The 12,120-nt window shown below is 41.0% G+C and overlaps 1 protein-coding gene across 5 annotated transcripts in view; it reads left to right on the top strand.

The window, feature by feature from the left end:
* Positions 1-12,120, top strand: part of PDE4D (phosphodiesterase 4D) — a 1,495,323-nt gene that overhangs the window by 602,146 nt on the left and 881,057 nt on the right. Inside the window, exon 1 of one of the 5 annotated variants that reach the window (XM_067031000.1) lies at positions 10,328-10,788. The exons of the other annotated variants lie outside the window; for them this stretch is intronic. Coding sequence (XP_066887101.1) covers positions 10,343-10,788 — 446 coding nt within the window. The 5' untranslated portion in view covers positions 10,328-10,342. Of the gene's footprint in view, positions 1-10,327; positions 10,789-12,120 lie in introns of those variants that run through there. 5 annotated transcript variants of the gene reach the window in all.

The following is a 12,120-nucleotide window of genomic DNA, read 5'->3' as shown; positions in this document are numbered from 1 at the left end:
TGTCATTTCTGAGCTACAATATTGTCAATACATCGCATCTTCTTTCTCCCATTGACCATATCTTTCTTCCCCACCAGGTAACAGCCATCCTACATTTTATGAATTTCATAACCTTTCTACCTTTAAATTCTTCATAAAATATCACATATGTATGTATTCTTTAAAATCTTGCTGGGACTTCCCTGGAGATCCAGTGGTTAAGACTTTGCCTTGCAGTGCAGAAGGTGCGGGTTCGATCCCTGGTTGGGGAGCTAAGATCCCAAATGCCTCTTGGCCAAAAAAACGCAACATAAAACAGAAGCAATATTGTAACAAATTCAATAAAGACTTTACAAATGGTCCACATCAAAAATATCTTTTAAAAAATCAAATCAAATCATATCAAATCTTGCTGCTTAAGTATGGTCCACAGATCTGTTGCATTGGTGTCACCTGGGAGCTTATTAAAAATACAGAACCTCAGCCCCAGATCTATTGAATCAGAATCTGCATTTAATAAATAATCAATTCATATGCACATTAGATTGAAGAGCACTGTGCTGAATATATTATTTTGTTTTCCAAGGAGTTTTTGCTCATTTTCTCATTTGTTTCTTGTGTTTGAACTTAAGAAGAAGGGTATAGTGTTCGTAGTCTTCTGCCACTAGCTTTGTTAACTTAACAAGGCATTTCTAAAATTCATCCAAGTTGTCTTGAGTAGTCATTCATGGCTGTGTGATGTACCATTTGTGTGAATATCCCAGAATTTAGTTTTTCTTTTATTGACAGAAATTTAGGTTGTGTCTGGCATTTTGTTATAAAGCATAATCCTACCCAAGTACATGTCTCCTGGTGTGTGTGTGTGTGTGTGTGTGTGTGTGTGTGTGTGTGTGTAAGAGACTCTCTATACTAAGTACCCAGGAATGGAATTGTAAGTAGTAGTCCATGTAAATGGTCACCTTTACCAGATAATGGTAAATTTTTCCCACCAGCAATGTATAAGAATTGCCATTGAATTCTCATCTTTACCAACACATAGTATCATCAGCCTTCTTACTTCTTTGCCAACTGAGTGGACATTGCATGCCTTCTCACTGTGATCTGTATTTGCATTTCCCTTGATTACTAATAAGATTGATCACTTTTTCTTAATGTTTAATGACCATTCAGCTTTTCCCTTCTGTGAAATGCCTTTTCATGTATTTTGAATATTTTTCCATTTTTTTCTTGATTTCTAGGAGTACTTATTTTAAAATAATCCTTCGAGAATTAAATGTATTGCAATATCTTCTCCCAGTTCATGACTTGTTCTCTTACTTTCTTAATGGAAGTTCTACGTGTTAATGTAGTTTGGATTATTAATCTTTCCTTTCACTGTTATTACTTTTTGTAACATAAAAAGGAGATCCTTCCTTGTATAAATATCATAATACTATTCTGCAATATTTCCTTCTAAATATTTAAAATTCTAAATATCTAAACACATGCTTCAAAAAATCTTTAATACAATTGGAATTGAATTCTGTTTATTATATGAGGTAGGAGTCAAGATTCATTTTGTGTGCTATGGGTAACCAATAGTTCCAGCACTGTTTATTGAACAACTGCTCTTTTCCCAATAGGTGGACATGCCATCTCTCTCCAATAACAAGTTCTTACATATTATAAAGGTCTATATCTGGCATCTTTATTTTACTTCATTAGACATTTTATTTATCCTGTGCTAATATTTTACTGTCTTTATTAATACATATTTAAAATAAGCATTAATGGTTGGGAAAGTACTCTCACCTATTTCTTCCTCTTTGTTTTTCATATAAAAATTTTATAAGCATGTAGATTCCTTGAAATATCCTGTTGGAATTTGGAGAGAATATTATTGAATGTAATAGATCATTTTGTGAAAAATTTTCTTCTTTATCTGATTTCTTCTATTCATGAAAGTGGTATATCTCTCTACTTAGTTGGGTCCTTTAAAAAGTTTAAAAATTTTCTCCATAATGTTCTTACATATTGTTTATTATATTTATTCCTAGGAACTGTATGTATGTACATAGGTATGTATGTATATGTGTGTGTGTATATACAGCATTTATCTGTTGCTGGTAAATGGAAGAACAATTGATTCTTGTAAATTAGTCACCCTTCTAAACTCTCTTAACATTCTAATAATTTGTCTACAGATTCCTTTGTGTTTTGTATGTGGATAATGATATCATCAGAGGATAATAAGTTTTGTTTCTTCCTTCCATTTCAATCCATATATCTTCAATTTCTCTGTGTGTCTGTGTGTGTGTTGTCTTATTCAGCTATCTAGGATCTATAGTTTAATTTTTATTAGAAGTATTGATAATGAGCATTTGTATCTTTTCCCTCACAAAAGATATTTCTAATATTTCAGCTAATATCTTTCCAGGTCTCCACTACAATATTAAACTACCCATCCACTGATATTATTAAACAACTCATCTGTTGACATTTTAATTTCAAAAGTTCTATGTTGAGTTTCTCCCTTTGTCATCCAGGCAAGATCACGCTTTTTCAACTTAGTTTGGCCAGGGCTCAAGTCCAGGCTTTGATGCTAAACAACTATCTGAACTTAGGCCAATGGTTGTCTTCCTGAGCTTCAGCTTCCTCATATGGAAGATGAAGTTAATACTAGAAATCCTCCATTTTAAGGAACCCGTGCATTACAATATTCAACTCAATTTAATAGGAACTTTGTAAAATGCAAAACATCATCTTAAATTTAATTTTCTGAAACAAATGGAAAATGTATACATTTTGGCATACCAGTATCTACCATGTTACTTTTCAACATCTCAAAGTGTAGGATTAAGTCTTCTTAACATATAAAGACTTAACTATTTTTGGTCTTTGCTAGTTGGGTCTAATTTCATAGTAACAGGCTACTTCTTGTCATCTCTCTCTCTTTTTTTTTTTTTTTTTTTTTTGCGGTACGCGGGCCTCTCACTGTTGCGGCCTTTCCCGTTGCGGAGCACAGGCTCCAGATGGGCAGCCTCAGTGGCCATGGCTCACGGGCCCAGCCGCTCCGCGGCATGTGGGATCTTCCCGGACCAGGGCACGAACCCGTGTTCCCTGCATCGACAGGCGGACTCTCAACTACTGCGCCACCAGGGAAGCCCTTGTAATCTCTTTTTCATCTTTGAGATTGAGAATGACATTTCAAGGCATGGTGATTCATTTTTTAAATTTAACTATCAAACACTAGAAGTTTAGCATCCTCTCTTAAAAGTCAGCTAGAAGCTTTGACAGATGGACATTTAGCACCTGAGTAATTATCCTTCAGGTCTCACAAATCAGTCACTTTGAAAGTTTTATGATAGCTTCTGAGGAATAATATCTACTCATTTTAAGTGTATTGCTGCTATATGACTGGCCATGATTTTGCAGTTATTTTAATGATAAAACAGTATATAACTTCAAGCACTTTGAATATATATATATATATATATATATATATATATATATATATATATATATATAGTCTCTCTCCCTGAAATATTTTCTTCACTAAGAGTAAAAGTTTGTCTCCCAGGCATATTTTCATATTTTTCTACATATAGAGTAACATCTCTTCAATTAGGCATAGTCTTTGGAAGACGTTTTAAATGATTATTAGGTGTCTGAATATAATTTAAGTCTAAAATTCAACGATATGTTGCTCTATGAAACAAGTAACAAATCCAAAGTTCTTACCATGACCAATAGGGTTCTTCTTGATCTGTCCTCATTTCCAGATAGCCTCCAACTCACTTCACCCCAGGCCACTGGTCAGCTTAGTATTTCTCAAATATAACAGACTTGCTGCTATGTCAGTGTCTTTCCACTTGCTTTTTCCGTAACCTGGAGCACTGTCTCACTCCCTTACTTCCTTCAGGTTTTTACTTAAATTCTACCCTATCAGAGAAGGGTAGGATCTTCCTTGAGCACCATTTCCAAAATACCACTCTCAAATACCATACTCTAAGTTGTTAATTTGCTTCAATTTGTTTTATAGCACTTAGCAATATCTGACCTATTTATATCTTTGTCTGGGTGTTTATTCTGTCTCTTCCAATTAGAACAGGAGAACAAGAACCTTTCTGTTTTCAATTCTTTTACTCCAGAACTTAGTGTTTGGCACATATTAAATTTTCAATAAATATTGGTTGAGTGAAGTAATTAATGTTGAGACAATCAGGTGCACATGTGTTTTCTATGTAGAGTTAAGGCCAGCCAGGCTATCCTCAGCATCTGCAGGAGACTAGCATTGTCCTTTTAGTCTCTGTTGAAAGACTCATTATGATTTTCAAAATGTTAAAATGTGAAGAAAGAAGTGCATTGTTAAAAAGCTTAAATAAAATAATGCATGAGAAGTGTTTGGCAGCATGCCAGAAGTTAAATATTCAATAAATGCAATAAACTTGTTTCCATCTGAATTCATCCTTTCCCATTTCTCTCCTGTCACAATGGAAGTGTTGGCTTTTGTCTAGTTTAAGGCAAAGGCTTCCATCGCTATCTTAGAGTTTAATCCACCCTCGCCTTGTCAGGGACAGCTCTCTTACCCTCCTTCTTCCTCTTATATCTTTGATTTATTCTCTCTTTGCATCCTACCCATCAACCTTAAAACCTGATCCACCCAGAAAGGGCCCCTTTCGATAAATGACACAAAGTCACCATATTGGCTTGAGGGGGCACTTCATAAGAGGTGATTCATCATCAGATGTTTGCATACGTCTCCCTGCCCTCACAGATGGACAGAATCACTTGCCATTTTCTGAATGTCCAATGCCCCATAATTTCTCTCATCTCTAAGTTTTTGCCTATGTCAGTTTCTTCCCAGAATGCCTTTACCCTTTGACATTCCCCAAGTCACACAAATATATTCATACAAAATGAGATTAGCTAATTCCAATTTGTACGTAAGATCTTGGTCTCAGTTTAGATACCACTCTCATTGTGAAGACTCACTGAGCCTTAAGAATTGAATATTCCTCTTGTGTTTCCACAGCAGACACTACATATCCCCATCAAAACTTCTCTCTCTCTCTCTCTCCCTCTCACTCCCTTCCCCCTGGCTTACAGCTTATGTATTTATTTCCCCTACAAAACACCAAGCTCCTTGAGGACAAGTATTTTTTCATGTTCATCCATGAAATACCAAAGTCTGCATGGCAATTAGCAGATAGTATGTAAACTATACTTTTAAATTTGAATGGACAAATGGAGTGGTGTCATTAGAAAGTTACAAAATTGCTTTGTGGTAGTACTGAAACCTGTGGACCAACCAACAAGTTGCTACTGAATTAGCATCAATGTGCTAGTCAAAGGCAAATACGCTCAAGAGTAGCATTTCTTACTTTAACATTTATTCAATATTGCCATTTGTTTCACATCAGAGAAAAAATACTGAAAATGACTGAATATGTTGGAAATAATGGGATAGAGACTTTAGTACTAGTATTAATAGTGGTAATATTGACAATATATACTATTTAATATGTGTATAGATTTTTATAATTTTCAGAGTCCTTTTATGGCTCAAGGAAATACTAAAAACATTGAAAACCTAGGGGAAATCTAAGACTGAATGCATCCTTTGGGTATTTCTAACCAGTCAGCAGATTAGCCTTATATAAGACAATATTGATGATTAAAATTTCCAAATGTATGCTGTTTGGCATTGAATTAATGCACCCTATCAAACTAACACATGTGTGTTCAAGTATACATAGGATATATGCAAAATAATGTTTCTTATAGAGAACAGTATGGAGGTTCCTTAAAAAACTAAACAAAGAGCTACCATATGATCCAGCAATCCCACTCCTGGGCATATATCTGGAGAAAACCATATTTTGAAAAGATACATCCACTCCAATGTTCACAGCAGCACTATTTACAATAGCCAGGACATGGAAGCAACCTAAATGTTCATCAACAGAGGAATGCATAAAGACAGTGTGGTACATATATACGGTGGAATAGTACTCAACCATAAAAAAGAATGAAATAATGCCATTTGCAGCAACATGGATGGACCTAGGGATTGTCATACTGACTGAAGTCAGGCAGAGAAAGACAAATATCATATGATATCCTTTATATGTGGTATCTAAAAAATGGGTACAAATGAACTTATCTACAAAACAGAAATAGCGTTACAGACATAGAGAACAAACTTATGGTTACCAGGGTTAAGAGATAGGGAGGAATAAACTGGGAGATTGGGATTGACATATACATACTACTATATGTAAAATAGATAGCTAACAAGGACCTACTGTATAGCGCAGAGAACTCTACTTAGTAGTCTGTAATGGCTTATATGGGAAAAGAATCTAAAAAGTAGTGGATATATGTATATGTATTACTGATTCACTTTGCTGTACACCTGAAACTAACACAACATTGTAAATCAACTATACTTCAATAAAAATTAATTTAAAAAGCTTCATTGAAATCCTCCTCCCATCACAAAGTTAGAAATGGACTCTTAGTTATTGTAATTTACCACTTAATTCTGTGTTCTGGATAGAAATGATGCCTAACTTTCGATTGACAACATTTCTGCCAGAACTCTCCATCATTATTGACAATAATGCTCTCCCTTGTTAAGTGCCCAGCAGCATGTTGAGTGATTGACTGGCTCTCTAGGGCAGATTGGAAAGGCGTTGGCAGAAAAGGGTGGTGGTAGTATTGTATAATACTCTGTCTCATGGTAATGGCACCAATTAACTGCTTATTTAGGTTTACTCAGAAAAAGAAATACACTGATCATTTACCTAGACTTTACAATTATTGTGTTCGTATGGGGCATCTTTGAAAGCTTTCACTACTCACCATCAGCATATCTGTATGAAAAGTGACAAGTCCAGGTTGTAAACATGCTTTGAGACTGTCCCATAAAACTCCAACATCTATGATCATTCAGTGGGGAAAATGGATAATTTATATGACATATAAGCACGGAAAGCCAATGAGTCAATTGAATATTTCCATGTTTTGGTTGTTTCAAATATGAGTAGGCACCCCCTAGATTAATGAGAAGAGTTTTTAAGTGGAAGACTTGGAGTGCTCATTTTTAACAGTAAAAGCCTTTCTTTTAACATAGAGACAACTAGAGTAATAGACAAAGTGTATATTTTCATGGGATCTGGGCTCTTAAACTGGTTTTCCCAGAAAGTGAGTCCCAAGGGGAAGTCAACAAAGAGCACCTGGAGTGTCTTTGCAGCCACGTAATAAGGGAGTAGGTCTGGATCAGTAGTTATTGATATATTGAAATCACCTAAGGAGTTTTTTTAAGTGCTCTTGTCTGGTTCCTCTTCTGAGAAATACTAATTTCACTTGTTGGGGCACAGGAATGATTTCTAAACTTTAGTCTGAACCAGAATCACCTGGCAAACTTGGTAACCATACAAAGCCCCAAGTGCTATCCTAATTCAAGGAACTTGGGCCTTTGGGTGCTTGATTTGCTCTCCAGGTGATTCTGATAACATCCCAGTTTGAAATCACTGGTCTAGCATTCAGCATCAGGCATTTCTCAAGTCCTCTCAGTGATGCTCCCTAGGTGCAGCCAAGGTTGGGAACCAATGATGAAAATAATATTTTGGATTCTTCCAAGTCTGGCAGGAATAATGAAAATTGCTAGCTTTTATTAAACATTTATTGTATATAATGTATTGTGCTAAGTAGTATTTCACTAAATAATCAGCAGACTCTGGGAAGCAGGTAATAGTAGTACTACTTGCATTTAAGAGAAATGGAGGGTTCGTAATTTAGCTAAGGGCACATGGATAGGAAGTGGTAGACTGGAATCCAAGATGTCTTCCCTCAAAAGTCACACAATAAACTACTACTATCAATAATTATAAGAGAAAATTATTATAAGAGAAATTGAAAACTCTCAAAGTTGGGAACATGTTAGAAGGTAGTATTTAAATGATTTTTTATACATAAAATATACTCGACTTGTAATTATATAATAAAATAAAGGGATTATTTTTTTAAATAAATGGAGAATAGAAGAAGAGTTCACAAATTAAAAGGAAGTTGAAAACTGACAGTGTTAGAGAAGCGGGTTAGATTTGAATTATTCTGTTTATTCCAGAAAGAAGATCATAAACTGCTTGTACTAGTAGTATTTGAGGAGTGAAAATAAGAATTATGGATAGAGATATTTTGTCATAGTTATATTGAGGAGCAAGGTGGCAAGCATTTCAGGGGAAAGAAGAAACTTGTACACTTCTCTGAAATGGTTCCAAATGTTAATAATGCAATGAATTAAAAGAAAATAAACAGTTTATACTCCATAACACTTCCTTTTCTCTCCTTTCGTGTTTGGAAAGATACCAGCTCAATGCCTTCCTAGGCATGGAAAATGCTTTGTCCACTGCTGTTAGTCACACTTGTGTCTGTAAAGGGGAGAGAGAGTGCCTCAGTCAAGTATGTTTTCAGTCATATATGGAGGGAAGTGGTACTTGGGAGACCGCCCTGTTTCTCTCAAGACATAGCCTTTCTCAGGTTTTGTGCATGGGGCACGTATGGCAGAGTGCCAATACTGAAATGTTGGAGGAAGGGACATTTCCGACCATAAAAAGCAAGAAAAAAAGCCCATAAAGACATGCCAAGGGTCTTTTTGCAAATGATTTAATTTAATCCTCCCACTTAGAGAAGGGGACACTTGGACATTTTATAGACTGTTCTTACTAACAAGCCAAGTGAGCATTTATTTTCATTGATGTGATTTCCCAAATGGTGTTTACACTGATCATTCACTGTATGGAGAACACTGGATTTTCAGCACTCTGGAGAATCTGTGAGTTGGTTCCTGATTCTGGTACTTTAGTATTCATTATATGATATGCATAAAATGTACATACTCAATTATGTGAAGATTGTGTGCAGAGAATGGAATAATTATGCTGCCAACAAGCTATTGTGAGCCCTAAATATATTTATATTTCAAATAATGGATGGTTCTGTAGTAACTCCCACAAAATCTAATTCTAGGATTATTTTAACAGTGAGTAAATGACATATGATCTTTAAGGAATGTGGCAATATAAAAAAGGTACAGGAAAAAGTATATATTGCTCTGAAATTCTCTTGGCTTCTCCAAAGTATTCAACATGGCAGGAAAATACAAATTAAAGGAAGACAAATAAAAATTGAGTTTGGATTTTCGTGTCGAATATGAATCTAATTTCTGTGGAATAATAATGATACGATATGTTTAAAAATGCTTTGGTACGAGAGCTGTGTTCTGTTGGAAGTGGCAGAAAGGCAAAATTGCAGGCAGGCGCTGATGGTGGAAAGCACTGACGATAACCAGAGGTTTGTAATGGAAAAGATACCCCAACCTTAACTGTGGTCAGCTAGCTCAGCCATGGCAACAGGCTCGCCTTGATTTCCAACTAGGACCACTGCTGGAGATCTTAATCACAGAAGCAACAGCAATACAAGCTACCAGTTGGAGGAAGGTCTTCAAGAGGAAACATTGGGAATTCTCCCTGCTATGATCCACACAATACTTAATCCTAGGTCAGGGACAGAGACTGAACTAACCCTAACATTGGACCTTCACCTAGATCCAGTTTTTCAGCGGCGTGCACACACACCATTCTGGGCAACTTTGCCAGGTCACATCCCTCCTCTCTGGAAGCTCCAGCATGGGGCTCTTGGTCAACAAGCTCTGAGAATCAGCCAGACTCCACTAGACTCCATTTCTCCAAGAGGATTGAGGCAAGCGGAGGTGAAGAGGAAACCTCAGGGGCAGTAGGGGCTGTCGGGGGAGGGAGGCGGCGGCACGGGAAGGATCGGGAGGACAGGTCTGACTCCTGACTGCCTGGGGTGGTTTTGGAGAAAGTCACAGCTCGGGCTCAGCACTCAGGAGCTGTCCAACTTTTCAGCAGCTCCGGGATCGGGGTTCGGGGGCCCTGGACCAAGGAGGCGGCTACTCGTGCCGCTGCTGCTGCAGCTCCAGCTGCTAACAATTCCTGCTCTCGCCGCCGGCGCCCAGAGGAAGGCAGGCAAGAAGAAAGCGAGGAAGGAGGCACAGACCGCTGGGGAAGCCGCGCACCGCGCTCCTTAGTCTGGGTGACTCGGGGAGCCCAGGAGCGTGTCTCTGCCCAAACCACTGTGGAGGGCGCCCTGTCGCGTTTCGTGACCCCTCCTCCCGCTGGCAGAGCCCCCTTTCGGTCGTCTCAAGACTCTGGTGGCTTCAGGTGGGAAGCTGAGCCCAGCCTCTGCTCGGCTCCAGAAGCGGCGGCGGCGGCGGCGGCGGCGGCGGCATCGGGGAGGCGCTCGGGCCAGCGCGGCGAACCGGGCTGGGCAGCAGGGCGCGGAGCCGCGAGCCAGGATGGAGGCAGAGGGCAGCAGCCTGCCGGCCAGGGCGGGCGGCGGCGAGGGCAGCGACGGCGCCGGCGGGGCCGCGCTCAAAGCCCCCAAGCACCTCTGGAGGCAAGAGCAGCACCACCAGTACCCGCCCCGGCAGCCCCAGTTCCGCCTCCTGCACCCCCATCACCACCTGCCCCCGCCGCCGCCGCCCTCGCCCCAGCCCCCGTGCCCCCTGCAGCCGCCGCCGGCCCCCCTGCCCCCGCCCCCGCCGCCGCCCGGGGCCGCTCGCGGCCGTTACGCCTCGAGCGGGGCCACGGGCCGCGTCCGGCACCGCGGCTACTCGGACACCGAGCGCTACCTGTACTGCCGCGCCATGGACCGCACCTCCTACGCCGTGGAGACCGGCCACCGGCCCGGCCTGAAGAAATCCAGGATGTCGTGGCCCTCGTCGTTCCAGGGACTCAGGCGGTGAGTGGCGAGCGCCCCCTCCCCTCCTCAGGCAAGGGACCACCTCCCCGGGGTTCAGAATCTCCTCTGTGGTCAGTTGGTCACTGGCTTTCCCGGACCCAGGGCCAAATTCTATTCTGGGGATTGCGGGAGGGCGAGCAGGGGCGTGTCTGTCCTTGCTGGAAAGGTTACGATTCAGGTGTGTGTAAGAGACCCCCAAAGTACGGCGTAAATGTTGAGTGTGCGTGTGAGTGTATGAGAGAGGGAGAGGTTCCCAGTCGTATCTACCACCCACCGCTCCCTCCCCCCACCCACTTCTATCCCACCCTGGAGAGTGAGACTAAGCTGGTGAATTCCCTTTTCTCCGGGGGGAAGAGGAGGAAAGGTGAAGGAAGGGAGGCGGGGGGTTTGAGCCAGGGAAACACCCAGTAGTCTGTCTGCAATCCCCAGAGTAAGAGGGGTTGGCGGGGCAGTTCTGATTGGGGCAGGGGGTGGGGGAATGGGTGAGAAAGCTTGGTCCCAGAATTGTGGCTAAAAGCCCGAGAACAACTCTAGTTTCTCTTTGTCAAGTCGGGAAGTAAATTGAACAGCGAAAGGGGAGAACAAACACGTGGGTGACCTGGAGAGTTTGGAGCAAAACGTTCAGCAGTCCTTACGAGAGGGAAGGAGGGAGGGATGGAAGGAGGGAGGGAGCGAGGATGCTGTGGGAGTTACACTGTGTCGGTGTGTGGTGCGTGCAAGCATTTGTGTATCGAGTCGTCCCTGCAAAATCCCAGGAAGGCAGCACCTCGTTTTAGCAGAAGGCAAGGCGTCGAGATTTGATTACAGTGATTTTCCCCTTAACGTAAATTGCTCCGGAAGGCGGGGCAGGGAAGTGGCATTTCACCCGGAGTTTTAATACCAGTAGATGCCGACCGCTCCAACTCCAAGAAAATGACTAGTGTAAGAACCAACTACCGCTGCTCTGAGCAGTCAGCTCCAGATTCTCGACTCAGGCATGGTGGTGGAAGTTGGGCCGGCAATCGGTTCCTCTCCTGGCAACCCAGAAACAGCTCCTTTTTACCCTGTTCCAGGCCCTCCAAGCCACGAATCCCCTCCCCCGCACGGACGCGAGCACACACAAATGTTTCAGGAGCTGCAGATCCTTGGCACGCCTAATGGCAAAGTAGGGCTGTCATCACTAATCTTAGACTTGGGCAGACATTGATGGACTACAAGTCCAAGTCACATATCTGGATCATGGGTAATTGTAAATTGTAAATGGAGGCTGGGTGTGGAAACAGGAAAACCTGGGGCTGGGATTGTTTGTCCAAGTCTAATAGACAGTAGGTTGGATTTATCAGAAAATCTTAA

Source organism: Kogia breviceps, chromosome 4, assembly GCF_026419965.1.
Source record: "Kogia breviceps isolate mKogBre1 chromosome 4, mKogBre1 haplotype 1, whole genome shotgun sequence".
NCBI lineage: Eukaryota > Metazoa > Chordata > Mammalia > Artiodactyla > Physeteridae > Kogia > Kogia breviceps.
This window is presented reverse-complemented; position numbering and strand designations above follow the sequence as displayed.